The sequence below is a fragment of the Ambystoma mexicanum genome, chromosome 5p, assembly GCF_040938575.1.
Source record: "Ambystoma mexicanum isolate Mex_15411 chromosome 5p, UKY_AmexF1_1, whole genome shotgun sequence".
NCBI classification, from domain to species: domain Eukaryota; kingdom Metazoa; phylum Chordata; class Amphibia; order Caudata; family Ambystomatidae; genus Ambystoma; species Ambystoma mexicanum.
Genome location: NC_090930.1, coordinates 920,386,711 through 920,405,540, shown reverse-complemented (window position 1 = coordinate 920,405,540; position 18,830 = coordinate 920,386,711). Strand labels below are relative to the sequence as shown.

Sequence of the window (18,830 nt, the reverse complement as noted above, 5' to 3'; positions counted from 1 at the left end):
TGGTACGGTGAAGTCACCTGGACTGTTCTTGTTCTCAGAGGGACGTGACAGGTGACTCTTGCCTAATGTGGTGTGATGACAGCCGGGATCTGTTGAGGGTGACCGGGCTGAGCAGTGCTGAGGTGGCACTGGGAGAGTAGAGCTGCTCTCAGGATGACTGTGCTGAGTGGTGTTGTGGTGGCATTGGGTGAGCGGAGCGACTGTTCAGGGTGACCGGGCTGAGCGGTGCTGAGGTGGCAATGCGAGTGAGGAGCAGCTGTCTGGAGATGAGCGGGGCAGATGCTTGTACTCTGGGGCTGCCCAGAGTAACTGGGTCGAGTGGTGTTGAGGTGGAACTGGAAGTGCAGAGCGGCTGTCCAGAGGTGATAGGGGTCAGATGCCTGTGCCCCGCCGTTGTTGTCTGGCGGAAGTGCTGGGTCTGTTGCTGCGCCTTATGAGGGCCAGTGCCTGAAACTGGCGGTATAGTTTGTGGAATATTTGTATCCACACCACTGCACCACACTGCATCCCTTTGCCAATGGGGAAAGAAAACTGTAAAAAATGGAGGAAATAACCCTGTGCGTGCCAAATCTGCAAAATTGTGCATGGTGCATAAAACCACCAAAGAGCTGCACACCCTGCCACACACACACAGGCAAAGCTGGTGTAAAAACAGGAATTGCTGCTGTCATTTGTCATCTGTCATCTGTCACTGTCACTTGAAACAAGATCCGAAAATCCAAAAATGCTATTAAATACAGTTTCCTAATCAATGGAAATCTTCAAAGTGCTGTTTTGACGCTAAATTCAGTCATTTTCCCCAGTGAATTATTGAAAGGAAAGTGTGCTGAAATCATGGATTCTCCAGGCAGTCAGAGGAATCCATGCCTCACTGACTGACAGCTACATCATACAATTAGCTGTCAAACCCAGTTTAAAAGTGTTTCTATTTCCTGATTAAAATGGCAAAAATCGTCTCTGTTGGTGAAGGGCTAATTCTTTTAAAATCTTTAAATCCTTTATAAACTATGCTTATATTTTAAATGGGAAATGAAAAAACTTTAATGTCAAAGGGCCCAGTCTGGGACCAATCCACTATGTAATTCTGATCTGATAGCCTGGCCTGGGAAATCTGACATCTCTGCTTGACACTTCCTTGAGAACAGGAAGGCAAATTGCTGTTAATAGTTCCTGCATAATGAAAAGAAAGGAAGCCTCAGACATTGGTCTCCTAGCTGACCGAAGGACAAAGGAAGGCTTGGACACCTATCTTCCTAAAGGAGGGGCTGGATGTGGAGGAGGTTTCTCAGGGAACTTCAAAGGACTGGCCATTTTCTCACTTGGAAGTAAGAAAAAAAAATCTGGACTGGATTTTGAATGGAAATTACTTGTTTTTTCTTCAGAACATTATGACATTAACATGACATCCAACATAAGTGGACAAGTGAAAAATACAAACTTATAAATCTGAACTCATGCTAGACAGTTGAAGATGTGGTAGGAGTTCTTACTACATAAGGAAGCAAAGATACACTAAAACACTGATTGTGGAAAAACTATTAATGTTGCAAACTTACAATTGTATGTACACGATCCACTGATAAGCGCCCAGAGATGTATCAAATTAGAAATGATTAATCTAAAGTGTTATAGGTTAAATTGATAAAAATCCATAGAATGACCAATACAGCTCTCACAAAGATGGGAAGTGAATGTAAATGTAGAAAATTAAACATAATGTATATGTGTCCATTTATATGAGGGTACATAATGGTAGAAATGTACATTCGTGCAAAAGTATGGTTTGGGTAAAAATCCAGGTGGGAGTTCCTAAATCCTGTCATAAGATGACAGCTCTGTTTAGACTGCCAACCTGGACAAAGCACACACCAGTCGCCACTCACAGACATGGGGGTGTGTTTTGAAGTTCTGCCCACACCATAAACAGGGGGAATGCATTTGTAATGTATAAGTATAGAAGTTTCACTACACAAAACAGACTGCTTCCAGAACAGACTGCTTCCAGAACCCATCCAGATGTCCGTGCAGCATCTTATTCCAGAACTCGTCACCTTGTAGCTGACTCCAGAATTCTTTGAAAGATCCAGATTTCTATGCAGGATCCAGACTCTAGCATTGCAAAATTATTGCTAGCCTGACCCAATTGCAAACATCCCAAATTTGAAGGGATTTAATTCTGATTCAGCTTGGCTTGCTACCACTAAGGCTGGCCCACTGAAAACATGCATCCTGCTATCTACCGTGTCCAGTAACCAGAAGGGGCCCTTCCAAATCCAGGCAGAGGTGCAGTCCAAATTGACCAGAACCGCATTGCTGATCCAATCCCAATAGAGGTGCCCTGCTGCCGGTAGACAGATCCAATTCATTGAGCAGAACTGACGGTCCAATTTAATAACTTCTTCTGTAAGTATTAACAGGAAGAACAGTGACCCTTAGTATATCTGCATTGTATTATCCCTATCTCAACCCATCCCATCTTTAATTCAGAACTCCAGTATTGTTAGAATCTTTCATTGATTGTCTCACCTGTGTTCCAAAACCATAACTCCCTAGTGATTTTGAATAACTAAAGTCAATTCCAGGAAGAAGTAGAGTATCCACAACAGGACAGGGTACGCTGATCATGTGACTGTAAAATCCATATGTGGCATTCTCTTTTTCATAGTCATAAAATAGTGTAATCAAACCCATCTGTCATTTTCAAAAGCGCATTTCTGTTTTCATTTTCGCGCCTATTGTGCTAAAACGCCTCTCACTAAAACCTCTATAACTCCTTCAGTTTTAAATTTCAACTCTCACTGATACCTAACATCTTCAGCTACATCCACAACTAAAAACCACATTGCAGAACAGTGTTTTTCTTCAATATCGCATAGTAACAGTTTGCCACGAATTTGAAAAATTCACGAGTTTACACGTGTCAATTCCCCATTTCAAAAGTGCCATGGCATCCTAATCTCAAGTGTGTATTGTTGTTTTATATTATAGCTCATGTATGTTAGGACCTGATTAGTGTTGCTTTCTTTAGAACTTGTCTCCATTTAAGCATTTTTGCACCCTTTTGCAGTATTTCACAACGCCATTTTCACCTGTCATTTTCAAAGTGTTATTTCCCAAAATAAGGTTTTCTCTCTTGTTTGAGAGGGAGGATGACCTATAACACTAGAAATGTATTTCATTTCTGAAAACCTGCTGATTACATTGGTTTAGGATTGTTCCTTTGTATGTAAACAAAACTTTGCAGGCGGAACATTAACCTTAATGCTATCTGTGTGCAAAACAAACTGTTCTTTTTCCACTGTGTTTTATATTTTGCCTCCTTATAAGTGAATTCAATTGCTTTGCTTATCTTTCTGAATTGTATTGTTACCCCTTGGGTGATTGCTGCCCCATATATATCTATACTAAACCTATGGGTGATTGAATATTAAATAAATAAATACATCTTTACCTTTACAAACTAGCAGGATTCCTGGTTCAGTGTGACCTGGGGGTATTTTGAGAAGGATGTGCTCTGAGTGGTATATCATTCAGAATATTGAACTTATAGACAAAATAAAATAAAATAAGGGTTTCATTTGCACACTACATGCTAGGCGAGACTTTGGTGTGTGCCTGATTGAAATCCCTTACAAGTGCCGTGTGGGAGGCTGCTCGACAGGTGGAGAGCGGCACACTTTTTGACTTTTTCCAGTGGGAGAAAGGCCTACTGGAGCTGGCATTGTGTCCGTGTGGTGTGCGCTCATGGCTTAGAACCGAAAGCCAGGCAGTGGAAAGGTGTACTAATTGTTGATATTGGATGTGCCATACCTGAGTCAGGCTGAATTAATATTGGCAAAGTATGGTCAGCAGAAGTGAATTTAAGGCAGCAGGGTGATGCAGAGGCGGAGAGAAATGGTGATTGCGGAAATAGGAAGGAGGGAGTGGGAATTCGCTCCTGCCAGACTATTGTGCACAGGGGAAGGTGTTGGTGATTGTTGGTTGTGGAGTTCAAAGAGACAGTGGGTGTTCACTCCTGTCTTGGACATTCATGAAAAACTGGTGGGGGGCATGTGAATGTGGATAGTACTTCCCTGGGGGCTCAAGATCAAGATAATGGAGCTAAGGGAGAAGATGTTGGTAGTGGAAACAAAGGCTTCGGAAGTACAAGACGTGTGGGAAGGAGACCTGCTAAGTTGGATGACTATGTAGAGTATGATTAGGTTACTGTTTTCAGTGTCCCTGGGTGGCACTAATAAATTAAGTGCATGTACAATATTAATGTAATTTTCTGATATGTGCCATGTTCTTTTGCCGACAGTAATTACATTGTGGTACTTTACCACAAAGTAATAACTTCAAATTCTTTAATGTAAATTTTTTATTTTTATTTGGGGGCGTTCCCCCATTCTCACCCTTCACCTTCATTGCTGCCCCACTCCAAACCCTTCTCCACCCCCTTTTTCCTAAAAGATTTGTTGAAAATTGGAAGTAATTACTGTGTGGTAAAGTACCACAACATAATTACTTTTGGCAACATAACATGATACCTCTGATACACATTTCACAGTCAATTTTCATCATATATATATATTGTACGTTTGGTAGTTTGCCTTAAGATACATTTTGTATTTTTACCAAAACATAAATGGTGTTATTGTAATATCGGCTATGTTTCACCTCTTGTAAGAAGGAAGATCTCTTTCTTCGGCTGGGGCCCCCCTATGGAACAGCCTCCCTGCCTCACTGAAACTTGAGTAGAATCATCTCTGGTTCCGGAAGCACCTCGAACCTTTCTCTTTGCTTCTACTTTTTCTCCTCCTCTCTCATACTGACTTCCTGCCTGAAACTGAAACTGCATTGGTTACCTGGCCACCTCCTGATATGGAGCCCAGGTCCCCTCCCCCACCAGTCGCACATCTGCACTGCTTCCCTGGCAACCCCCGCACTTGGGGACTGTTTCTGTATCCCTACTGCCCCACTGCCAGCACTTGACACCTGTTGTTTAAACTTACCCTCTGCTGGCCGTACGTTTACTTATTATTTATTCTATATCCCATGTACTGCACTGTCTCCTCCTACTTCTTCCCTGTACTTTCCCACTTCCTCCTTCCCATGCACTTGCGCAATCTGAATGACACCTGGTCTAGTAGGATCGTTTTCTGTCTTCCCTATGTTCCCCCTCCCTTGCCTCATCGCACCTTGAAACACTTGTGTATAGGCGCTTTATAAATGCATTTTCACATCATATGATGTATTCAGTTCTTGTGCACGTGATGACAGCCCATTGCTCTTAAATGGAATGTCATTGCATGCAGTCTCACTCAGTGACAGTTTGTTTGAGCTTCTCTTTGCTCCAGCTGCGCACCCGCCTTGGGGGTCTTATTTAGTGTAATAAACTTTAATAATACCACTACATCGTGTGGAGCTTCTTCCTCTTTACCAGATTTTAGGTACCGGAAACCTTTTTTTTTTAAAAGAAATAAAAAAATGTCTTTAGTATTTGCTTGTCATTTTGAAAACGCATCTATATTTTATTAGTCGATAATACTGAAGTGTATTGTTTAATGCCTTGATTCAAACTAGACTCCTTCACAGCACTTGCATTTTGACTTTGAGTGTTTCCTCTAATGATTTTAATAATGCGCCCTTAGATTAAACATGGTTTTATTGGTTTTGCTTGCAGTTGGGCACGCTTTTCCTTGCTGAGCACACCAAAAAATTTGAAGATGCTCCCACCATTGACATCTGTGCAGAGTCTGCCGACACAGGTTAAAATCCCGGCAGGGCCAAACTCAGGGCCTCATTATAACTATGGCGGAATGGGTTTAACGGCGCTGCTAATGGTGTCGGCTCCGTTAAACCCATTCTGCAATATTACAAGGTTCCCTCGCGTGACCCGCTCTGGACGTCTGGTTTTTCCAGACGTCCATGGCGGGTCCCGCGAGGGGACAAGGGAGCTAACAACGGGCCCATTACGAATGGGAATGGGGAAGGTCCGGGCCCGGGTTCCCTGAAGGAGGAAATACCAGGCCCTCTACACTCGAAATGGCCCGGTATTTCCCCATTCAGGGAACCCGGACCTAGACACGGTTTTGGAGGCAGCCATGCCCTTCTTAAGGGCATGGCTGCCTCCAAAGTCGTAATGAGGCCCTCAGTCTTTCGTACTTCCAGGTCGATAAATGAGCACCACACACCCTGGGTAAGCAGTGCTCAGATGCCTGAGTTTTTCTAACGCTATATAAACGCAAAAAAAAAAAACAAATAAACAACTTAGGCACAAAGTCTTGTTGTTTTTGCATCGGATTCGTATCAAAATGTGATTCCGTAAGAGTTTTTCACATGCAACAGCTTCACTGCTCTTTGCCAGCAGGAAGACACGTCAAATATTATCTATGTCATATAAACCGTCAGAGATCAGTCCTAACATGTGGTCAAGGTTCAGAGGCTCAGTCAGAAGAAATATGTGCTCCTTCATCCGTAGAAATGAAATGAAGTGCGTGACAGTGATGAAGGATAGGAAGACATTCAGGGAATAGTGGATGACACTTATTGAATGCTGCTGCTGCTGTCTCTGGTGCGCTTATTCTGAGCCTTACGTTGCAACAAAGTGCATCATTTATCCAAGTATCTTATGTCTTGCAGAAATGACATGTCTGTAGGCTTGGATTCCCTCTGGAAAATATCAATGTATCATTCTCGCCTGATCAGAGGCAGCTCCATTATAATTCCATAGATCTGTTTCAGAGCGCTTTGAAAATACTGCACTTGTTTAGAAACTAGTCCAGACTAGTGGCCTTAGGCTAGATATAGATGACATGTGGAAACAGAGCATCCCTGTGCAACTAAACAGTATTGCTGAATTTAGCGAGTAACTCCACCTATGATTGATACGTGTGGTATGTTTTATAAAACCACTTAATTATACTGCTCTAATGTGCAGGCTGAACTTCTCTGATAAACAATGTGCAAACTTAATAGAATTTGACAACACAATCCCTTCTATCTGCTAATGTAGATGCACAGCGAGTGTGAAGCAAAACTGTGGAGTGTTTAAAAAAATGCACCCTATGCTGGAGGCTATAAGCACAAATCGTTTCTTAGTAACATTCTGTTGTGAATACTCACACCAACAATTGTGAATAACATTAATATGTCATTTTAAAACGGGCCACCGACCCTTTCACTGTAGAGATCATCTGTCTTCAATTAAACATAAAATGGCAGATGTTACTTAAGTATGCCTAACGACCTGCACACCTCACTGCATTTTATACTGCCTAGAGCCTAAACATTGCATTATGTATCACGCTTGAAGTGTTTGCAACTTTCTGCAATCTCTCCATTGGGCATTGGGACAATCGCTTCCAACACCAAACTGTTAGTTTCGGACCCCCCTTTCCAAAATGTCTTCGTCTTAGGGCAGAACCAGATCAAGTGGCTCATCGTGCACCTGACCTGGCCTGCATATATTTCCAGCAGACATCTTTATCGCTCAGGCTCCTTTTGTACATTCGTTCAGGCGACCAATAAACATGGTTCAGGAGTTTGATTTGACAGGTCCTCAGGATGGTCCTCAGGATGGAATTGAGCAATGTCAGCTGTATGTAGTTACAACACCTCATCCACCTCTCAGGTTCCAGCTCTTCTGCAATTTCCAATAGCTCTTTTACTTGTTACGGACAGAAGTCTGTGCATAGTGGACGTGCGGCACACGCTGGCCAAGCACAATTCCGTTTGCATCCAGCCCACATGTCAGGGGAGTGGGAGGGATGTATCCCCGAGGCCCTCTACGAAGATTCCTCTCTGTGTCCATATACTGAGTAGTTATGGTCTTGCAAGTCATTAAGTTTACACAGCTGACTGTAGGGGATTCATCGCCCAATCTCCCATATGCCATTACGTCTCTGATGTAGCGGATACTGCCACAGAACCGAGAACCTGGGTTGTGCCAAATCAATGCGCATATTAAGACACACGGATCAGCATCAAATGAGAATGATATGGACCCTCAGCTTTCCCTAGCAAGTTCTGCATGGGGGTTCTTCTCAAGCGCATTCCTGGAAATGGTGGATATTAATGCCCTGTGTTCCATCTGCGATATCTGAGCAGATTCAGTCCTCACCCAATCGTTGGCACAAGTCTGGTCATTGTGTAGATGTGCTACAAGGTGAACATCAGGGTGCAGTTTGAGAAGTTAGGGACATTCATATCCCGAAGTTTGTCAGCAGTTGCAGCTTGCACAGTGGCAGTGGGGGTCATTCCGAGGTTGGAGGTAAGGGATTACCGGCACCTGTAAGGGCACCGATGGCGGTAATCCCTTACCTCCGTATTCCGAGTTCCCTTTGCGGGTCCCTCTTTACCTCCTGCTTTTAGCAGGAGTAAATTACGGGACCCGCAAAGTGACCTTGGAGTAAATTACAGCACCATAATTTACGGTGCCGTAATTACCTCCTTCCCCATTCCCATTGAGCCCTATGGGGGCAGAAATGGGGATGGGGAAGGGCTATGGTGAATGGGGAATTACCGGTCCATCCAACCTTGGAATGGACCGGTAATTACTCCATTCACCATGCCGGTATTCCATGGAGTAAATAGCTCCATGGTTGCCAACCATGGAGCTATTTACTCCATGGTGTAGTCCTAACTCGGAATGAGGGCCAGTATCTGCAGTTTGTCTTCTCGCAGGAGTTTCTTAAGCTTTGCTTCCAGTTCCTTGAAGAGATGTCTTAGCAGGGTCGGACTGGGACAAGAAATAGGACACCCAAATAAAAGTGTCCCACCCCTCGCCAAAAAAAGTGGCCCACCCCTCGTCTAAAAAAAAGTGTCCCTTAAACCATCATCTGTGAATTGCGTCAATTCACGACTTTACAGAAAATGCTACTTATGGAGGGTTCATGTGTCTGTTTCATGTTATGTTATGTGTAAACGCTTGAGAAAGTGATAGCACTCCTTTTTTTTTAAAACCACATCATCACATAGCTAAATACTTATTTTGCAGAACCAGATTCAAGGCATGTCTTCTCTGTCTGTGGTTGGCTTATTCATGGTCACATGTCATGATAGCATAGAACAGAGGTCACTCATGGTATATCCTGGGACATACACTCAATCACCACCATTCAGATACCAGCATTAGAGACCCTACGCATAAGACCAGTAGAAAGGACATCACTGTGCTGCTGAAATATATCTAGCGTGTAAAAACATCATACAAACACAAAATGATGCCTTTGGCCGTGAAGAATAACTGAAAAGATTGTATAAATGAAATATTGGTTGTGATATAGAATGTATTACTTTGGACCCAAAGTGTTACTGTGAGAATATACAGTAACAATAACAATATCAGGTGTCTATATAGCTCTTCATTCTTATTTCTCCTGCTTCAAAGCGCTGTTACCTATCTTAATGGTGCTCGCGGCTGCAGAGCTACAAAATCACTGTGACCTCTCTGAGGGTCCTTAAACATAAATTGTATAGCTTAAGGTCAGTCAATATTACTCTATAACGATACAGAAATGGCGATGTTCCTATCCACTTATTTTCCGGACTATGAACCATCCACATAACGTGAAGGGTGGAGGTCTTTGCGACAAAAGGATATAAACACAAGTGCATTTTATGAGGCAATGCACTTCTAATTGTTTGCAAGCTAAGAAACATGACTGTGGAGAATACGTGAAGTGCAAGTGTGCATACTTGCCAACATTCTGTGACCAAAAAGATGTAGGATTTTTCAAGTTTCAAAGATAATAATTTGCATAACAATGACATCACCAGAAAATACCAAACATATATTGTTGGCACCATTGAAGTATTCTAAAATAAACAACCTATCAAACAGCACAACATGGAAAGATGTTCAAATGTTAAAAATGTATAATTCTCAATGGTAAGTTAACACCAAATTCAATTACCTAACTTCACAGAAGGTAATCACATAGAGCTGCTATGCAACTTTTGCTACTGCTCTGTAGCAGCATCCTGGGCAATACATTTGTATTCCTGGAACACTGAATGACATGGAGACCCTCAGTCTGATAGGCAGATGCTGTGTGATGGTGTTACGCTCTGCCACTTGCCTTCATTGGTGGTTCACCTAAGAGTTGTACCGGCAAGAGTCACGTAGCTGGTCAGTGGATCGGTCTGAGCCCAATCAATGTAATCAGCAATTAGCCCACCGTACGGACTAATTAATGTGTTGCATGTTTTGTCCAGCAACCTGCCTTAGAGTCACATACATTACCTGCCAATGTAAAAAGCAGTAGGATATGTCACCCAAATCTGTAGGCGGTAGGACTGCTTAAAAAGAAGTAGCCGACTGCCTAAATCTGTAGGGTTGGCAAGTATGAGTGTGTGCTGGGGAATGGCCCATTAGACACAGACTGCGAGAACTTGAAGCATGCAACACGCTACTTACCTTTCACGGAAGGTCTTTGATTTAGGAAAGTGCTGGCGTGCGGCTCAGCACCACCCTGGCAGGCGCTGCCAGACGTGCAATGTATCCCCGTGGTCCCGACCCAATGCACGGAATTAGAGCCTCCTGCCTTCGTCAGCCAAGAGGAGACGTAGCCCTTTTAATTCCCCAGTCACAGGTTAAAGTGAGTATGTGATAAAGCACGTGGCTTGCAAGGCTAGGGGGCACATAAAGCACTAGTCAATAACAGAATGGCGGCCTGATTTACATGAAACGCTCGCTTCCTTGTGGGGGTTAAAATTAGATTGACGTACAAATGAGCTTGCCGACTTCTGCTGGCTGACAAATGGTTCAGTTATGCCAGTGCATTAGTTATTCGCAAGATGGAATGGAAGTGAGGAGAGACCGGCTATGTGCAGTCGCTGACCGTGCAGGGCTTTAATGCAGGGGGAATGCATGGTGACTAGAAGCGTGAAGTAGGCGCATCGTGTACTGTGATGACAGAATTGGCCCGCCCAGTCCACCCCCCGCCCCCAGCCCCGAGCCCCCAGAACCTTAATGAACTTGTTGGAGGAATAAGCAATTTGCAACTTGCAATTTGCAAATGTGGGTGGCCCGGGAGCGGGACTCATGTTACTTGCAACTATTCACTGGGAGCGGGCCGGGCTGCCAAGGCAGCTCCAGCCCCACCCAGCCCAGCCGCTCCCAGTGTGAATTGTTTTGAAATTAATAGTAACACTTGTCTTCACCTGGCACCATGGTGTCGTTGACTGTTGGCAGTTGGCTCAGGGGTGCCTGCCGGACACTCTGCGCACGGTTGGCCCGAGCCTTCCCCGGGCCTACTGTGATGATGCAGCCAGGCATTCATCAAAGAAAGGTAACACTTTGGTGTTACGTTTCGAATGCAACCGCGGCAGCCGGCGGGCCGCAAAGCAAAAGCAATGTAACTTACGTTACTTGCAGTAACGTAAGTTACAAATAGTAACCCCCAAACCGGCCCAGTCAGACCCTGTGTCTTAGCCTTTCTCTTTATTCTGCGAGGTAGCAAAGAGATACATGAAGTGTCATAGCCCCTGCAAGGCCTGGGTGCTCAGGGGCAGTGTGTTGGTGACGAAATCCATCCTACGGGCCTGGGGATCACTGCATGCTTAAGATCAAATAGTGGATCCATGAGCACTTGACTCTCCTGGCAATCGGATGAGCCATTTACAAGAACAGGGAGGACCTGGGCACGTGTAAAGCAATTTGGGAGCCCTCCTTAGCAATATAAGGCTGCATCAGCAGGTGGGGCATTGCTGAACTCAGTGAGTCCCACTCCAGCTCGCCCCCCATGCTCCTCCACCTCATGAAATGCCCCTCTTGGGAAGCAGAATATATTTTCCTTGTACTACCCCTCGCCTCTTCCTGCTTTGGGGAGGGTCTGTGAAAATACATTATTGCTGTGCTCCTCTTCCCCATTTAGAGGGGCTGTTCCCACCTGGCTCTCGGCACAGGGGATATGCCTTTGTGTGTGTAAACCCTCATTCTTTACCCATTGCCTTTCTGTTGTGGATATTGTCCTAATTGTTACTTGATCGATTAATATATGCAATAAAACAAAATTGTGAAAGAAAAAAAAATAACTTTTAGGTATCTCTCATTGGCAGAATATATTCCCCATTTTCAATACAGTGTTTACCGGTCGCTCTCTCTTCGCCGTTCTCTCTTTATGCAATCCCCTTCCTCCTTCACTTCACAGCATTCACTCACTCACTTACTCACTGAAACACACGTTCCTTTGCTCTTAAATTCTAAATGAAGTAGTGGCACCTTCCCTCGTTGACACCTGCTCTTAAATAGTAAAACATGACCAACTGTCAATGAGGCACTACCTATTCATTTGGTTTGATAAATTACAATTAGAGGCTCTTTAGGAAATATTCAATGCAAATTGTTTCACTAAACTAATCTCACCTGACGAAATTTGCGCACAATTAATATACCATATTGTTAGTGATGTCCCTTAAACTGCCTTTTATATTTTACACAATACAGATAAATACAATTATTTTTTTGCTAGATGTAAGAAGATTTTTGTCGCATTAACATTAATAAATGCTGAGTGAATTCTTTTTGAGAGGATTGCTGTGTGAATGCTGTGTGAATGTGTCTTTAAATGAGAATGTGAAAAAAAATGTGGCTGTGCTGTTGTTGGGGTTTTGTCAGCCTTGGGGCTGATTTGGGAAAGGTGGGAGGGAGGTGTAGGAGGGGGCAGATGAAGACATTTTTTAATGGGCATCTATGATATTGTATCATAGATGCCTAGTAAACAATGTTATGTCACAATAAGAAATGGCTAGACTAATTGCATGAAAATACGCAATAACACCATGCTTGGTTTAAAATCATGATAAAGCAAGCATGATGAGTGTTATTACAGGCTAGACTGGTATTTTGAACCAATCCGTCTAACCATTTCTTACTGGGGCATGACATTTTTTAATGGCTATCTATAATAGAGTATCACAGATGGGCAGTACAAAAATGTCATGGCACAGTAAGAAATTGCTAGACTTGCTAAACCAAAATGCTAGTCTAGGCATGTAATAACACTTATCATGCTTGCTTTAAATGCATGATAAATCAAGCATGATAAGTGTGTTTACATGGCTAGTATGAATTTTGATGTAATCAGACTGGCCATTACTTACTGTTGCATGACATTTTTTACTGGGCATAGATTGTCAGTAAAAAATGTCATGCCAGAGTAAAACATGGCTAGACTTACTACACCATAATGCCAGTCTAGACACATAATAACACTTATCATGCTTGCTTTAAAAGCATGATAACACAAGCATGATGAGTGTTATTGTGTGGCTACACTGGTATTTTTATGCAACCAGTCTAGCCATGTCTTATTGTGAGATGGCATTCTTTATTGCCCATCTACGATAAAGCAAGCATGATAAGCATTATTACATGACTAGACTGGCATTTTGGTGCAGCCAGTATAGCTATAATATATTACTATAGCATGGCATTTTCTACTGATCATCTATGATGAATGGAACCTGATAAGCGTTATTATCGGTTTGAACTGGACTGTATTGGAGCAGCCAACTAAAACATGTTTTCGTATTGTGGCATGGCATTTTTAATGGCAAAATGAACACAAGTTTGTTCTTATGTGTGGGTAATCACGTATATTAACAGAGCCAGCCTAGATATGTTTTCTTATGGTATCATTACTGTCATTATGTGCTACATGATTATGTTCTTATATGGGAATACTGTCATATATAGTTGCAGTCAGCATGGAAATATATGGGCACTGGCATTGTTAAAATGTTTTTTATGCTGGCATACATTGTAAGGAAAGGCATCATGGAAATGCATTGGGAAATGCTCCTGTGCGCTGTTGAGAACTTGCATTTATTGGGTGTTTTCATGAATTACCAGATAAAACTGATTTTAAACTGTCTGGCTTTTTAACCAATTTTTCACAGACAGTGTGCTGTATAATGTATCATTTTAACCTATTAACTAAAGCATTTTCTCTAGGGAGAACTCCCACAGACCATCCTTTGTTAGTTCAGGCCCCTTTGCTACACTACGCCCCACCAATTAAAACATTCACCAGCCACCACTGGCAGTGGGAAAACAAACATAAAGTGAGTTCTTAAAACCTGCTTTATTTTTGGAAATCGTGCTGTGAAGTTTGCCTTTTTCTAATGTGGCATATTTGCAAAGGCAAGACTGAAGCGTAGTTGTTGTATGTATAAGCCAGAGAGAGTGGATGCTCCAGATGAAGAGCTACGTATTTAGAGTAAACTTCATTGTTTTATTTGTCTGTAGCCTATAATCTTTTGCAAAATACTCCATATTTTGAAGTTAGTGTGGTTTAGATTTCCCATATCCAAGTAAAATAGGTAGTATTATATTATATTTTTATTTATAGCACTTCATGTCTGACTCCTGATACCTTCTGCTTTTAAGCAAAGAAAAAATAGGTGTTATTAGTGTGAAATGGTATAGTACCTATTGTATCAACCATAGAAGGATGAAAGACTGATTCAGCCCTGCTGAAATATGAACACGGAAGTGCAGGCAGACACATAACCACCAGAGCCAAAACATTACCATATGATGTGGTATTCACATTTAAGAAGAAATTGCTGGTACGATAGCTCAGCGGGTAAGTACTCGTATTTATTTCTGCAGGTCACAGGTGTCAATTGTAGCACGGACTACTTAACCATATACTCAACCATATGCAACTTGCTCTATAGCTCAGGAATGTATGGTTAACAGCATTTATGGTCAACGTCATATAAGAGTATAATGCTGTGGAGTCAGCCTCTTGGTCCTCCTGATGATGAAACATGTGGAGATCAGAACACATTTAAGGTGTCATGGGTTCCCTTTCAGTTTGTTAGTTATTAACTTTTGGATTAACATTTGATTGATTAATATATATAAACCTGACATTATGATGAAAGTCTTTCTGTACTAAAAAGAAGAAATGTGCTATTCATCTGACTTTATCCCATACCAGGCACGGACCATTAACTCACATTGGGTGGCATTATTGGACATTTGAGGATTCACTTGGCATGTGAAAGAAGCAACTGGATATGCAAAGCTGTAACTTCCATATTTTGACCATACCTAGGCTGTAAAGCTATAACAAACATGAGATGGCTGTATCCTCAGATGAGGCTACATTAGCCACAATGCATTATGGCTGCACCTTCAAATGTGGGGCTTTACTTAGAATACATTTACTAGACCTGATGTGTAACAATAATGTGCATATTTTGTCAATAACTGGACATATGAGGCTATTGTGGCATATGCAGGACAGTGCCCCTGGCCTGTGTTGGTACTACTTGGTTTACCTCTGTCGTAACAATATCCACTCCATGGCATGCCAAGGCAGCACCCTAGTGAAAATGTGATTGGTATCTAAAAAGCAGTGGTCGAAGTGGGTTGGAGCGGTTGGGAGCGTTGCTCCTCTGCTAGTTTTGTTTAAGTTTTACCAATCCTATACTTTTATTTGAAAAGTAAACTGTTTCAAAATGCTTTTGATTTAAAATAAAAGTGTAGGAAGAAGTTGAAACTTGCACCTCAGTGCACTGCATTGAACATCCTTTAAGCAGCAGGTGCATTTGTTTGGGTGTTTGTATTGTGAGTCGGAGGGGTTGTGGTGATGGGGTTTATGGGGATGGGGGCAAGCCAGCAGGGAAGATAGTTCCACTACACTTCGACCACTGCTAAAAAGTCTTATGTCTGCTTTATTGCCAGTTTGGTATTTTATGAAATATAAGCTTTATTAGGTGTTTACACCTATCAGTCACTTCAAGTGATGATATCAGGGTTAAATGTAATAGCATGTGATGCCATGTGTCAAAGGTCACATGGCATCACTTCCTGTGATGTTTTCTGGTGTGTGATGTCACTTCTGCTACCCCTTGTATTTTGGTGAATTGATGTCCCAACCTCATACATGGTGATGCTCTAATCTGACAATAATGATGCCTTGAGGAAGGCAAACATAGGCGAAACACAGGACTAACCATACACACCTCAGTCATTGGACACATTCTGTGTCTATCAATGAAAATATTAAATTGAAAATATAACATAAAACTGAAATCCTTTCCAACCGTCCTGTCAGGAAATCTTCAACGCCTTTGCTGTGGTGCTATTTATGCTGAATCTATGGATACTCTTTGTTAAGACGAATTCTAAATACCTTGATTTAGCGCATTCTCTTGTTGTGGTAGGGAGTCATTACCGATGAAGTACAAGCCACACAGAGCTTTATAAACCTATTTCAGAAAAAGTAACATCTGCAAAATGTGTATGACTTTTAGGGCTTACTCAAACGTTCATTGTGCTTGTTGACAAGTGATATGGTTTTGGTCGTAGAATTGATTGCAATGTGCTTTAGCAAGCTGAAAAAAAGGAAAACTAACCCCTGCTTGTATTCCGTCTCTTTAGGCACTACGATACTTTTTCAAGCTGCACAGAAGCGGAGGCCAAATACACAGGCTGTTTTTGGCCAAATCCCCATACAGAGTGCTACATCACTGGGATCCACAAGAAATTCTTTTCAAACTGTACGTCCGACAATGTGGTGTGGGAAGACCCTCCGGATGAAATTCTGACAACGCTGATTTTAATTCCTGTGGTCTTGACCGCCGCCATGATCAGCCTGGTAGTGTGGTGCAGTAAGAGGAGTGACATTTTCATGTAAATCGAAACTCTGCTGGCCTTTTTCATTACTAAAAGGGAAGGGTTTGTGCACTCGAAAGCGTGGGTCTATAGCCCAGATGTAATTTGTCAAGAATCAGAAAGAATACAAAAAAAAAAGATTTTTGCTGGTCAGAAATGTTCACATGAGTCTCAGCTACCTACTACTGCTTATCTAATTCTAGACTTTGGAATACTTTAAGAAAACAAACTGCAAATCTAACAAAATGAATCCAATATTATGTATATGTGGAACTTTACAAAAGTAGCTGAATTGCTTGCATCAACAACGGGATGTTTTTATTCTGCACATGGATCAGCATTTTTTTCAAATTGATGATTTGCAGTGAGAACTGCTCCCTTTTCGAATAATAACCAAAGCATTGCAACTTGGAATTACTTTTTTATCCGTTCTGAATTTAGTATTTTCGAAGTCGTTCAACTGTTAAGAATGTCGAAGTTGTCTACTTAGTTAAAGGAGTGTTTGGAATGTCACCACTGAGATGATGGAAGGATATGCGTGAGTGGATAGAATGACATAACTGTGCTGACGGAATGACGTCAATTTCTGAACAGGATGTGACCACTGGGATCAGGGAATCGCATCAGTGAGTTGACAAAACGCCATCAATCAGCCAATGGAATGGCGTGACTCAGCAATTGGAATGCCACCACTGAGGCGATGGAATGACCTTAATGATGGCAGGAAATGCTATCACTGAGCTGATGGAAAAACATCAGTGAATGGATGGAATGTCGTCACTGCACTGATGGAGTAACGTAAATGAATAAGATGGATGGCATTGCATCACTGAAAACAGACACCATAGATGTTATTGTTTGACAGCATGTCTTGCCCTAGATTTTTCTTCTAGCTGTCTCTCTCTCTCTAGCTCTCTCTCTTTTTCACATACAAGCACACACATACAGGGACATGCACTCCAACGCACACACGTGTGCACCAACAGACATGCCCAGCATACAGATACCATTTTTTCCCATGTACGTGAAAATGAACGGGCACGTGTTTTTATGTATATATATCATGATGTGTATGTGTTTATGTTTGTTCTACTGACACAGGACTGCTTTCTCGGCCCTTAAAGCAATGTTTTGTATGTACACCCACGGACAGAACAAAGGCAGTCTCTGAATCTGTTAAGAGCAGCACCGCATTCATTTCAAGTGTTTTTAAGGTCATGCCCGAGGCCAGGGGAAGGACTTCAGGAAGGGTGCAGGCCTCTTTCCCACAGCTGGAAAAGAATGTAAGGAAATGAATTGACAGAGCCGTCACCAGGAGTGGCTAAGGAACCGCCAGATATGCCATTCCCTATGGCTTTTTATTTTTATAACGTTATTGTTTGTGTTATTATTTGCTCCTATAAATCTGTTCACTGTATTCCCCTCTTTTCTCCCTTACCTCCTCCTCCAACCTTTACCCAGAGTTGGACATTCTTGTGCAAACTGCAAATAAATACGGTTAATGTTCATATCAAGAGCTTGTCAAGCGTTAGCTTACCACTAGAATCATGTTAGTAAGTGAACTCTCTCTCACAGCTCCAGCTATGTACACAGAAGAAACAAGCTGTCCCAAGGCAGACATGCCCAGTTACTGCTTCCTCCCTCATTGTAAGCATGATTCCTTTACTATGTTTTGCAGGCATCTCACACCTGCAACTCACATGCACATTGCCAATTAGGATAAAAAGTAGGTCATGAAAGATTTGACTTATGAGTGCCTTTGCATTTCTCTGCCGCCTTCAACCCAACATTGCATTCTGATATTTAATGCCTTGAGCCTGGGCCAAATGGTACAGCTGGGCAACCTTTGTCTCTTTCCTATGGTGACATCAGCAGGCCTCGTTAATAGAAGATTGGCCCTCAGAACAGGAAAGCAGACCCTTTTGAAACATGTCACTTTCCTCGCTTAGACTCCAAGCGCATAGTGGATTTACATGCAGAAGCTTTCGTAAAGTCTCATGCACGGTAGGTACCACTGGTTCAGAAAATGTTCTCCTGATGTTAACATTATAGATGTCATGTCAAAAGGAGACCGTCCCTTCATGGTCCACAGTGCAAGTCCTTCGGTGTCCAACTGGGAGACTTGGAGTCTAAGTTGGAGAGCAGATGATCACAGGAATTCAGCAGAGAGGTTTCTGTGCTTCTGGGTGCTCTGAAGTCAAACTGGTGATCA

At 42.4% G+C, this 18,830-nt stretch overlaps 1 protein-coding gene across 1 annotated transcript in view; it reads left to right on the top strand.

Annotated features, from left to right (window-relative positions):
• RAMP3 (receptor activity modifying protein 3) overlaps positions 1 to 18,132 on the top strand; it is a 1,283,291-nt gene extending 1,265,159 nt beyond the window's left edge. The window contains exon 4 of the mRNA XM_069613343.1: positions 16,385 to 18,132. Within this exon, the coding sequence (XP_069469444.1) occupies positions 16,385 to 16,640 (256 nt within the window). The 3' untranslated portion in view covers positions 16,641 to 18,132. The remainder of the gene's footprint in view (positions 1 to 16,384) is intronic.
• Positions 18,133 to 18,830: the final 698 nt, after the last annotated feature.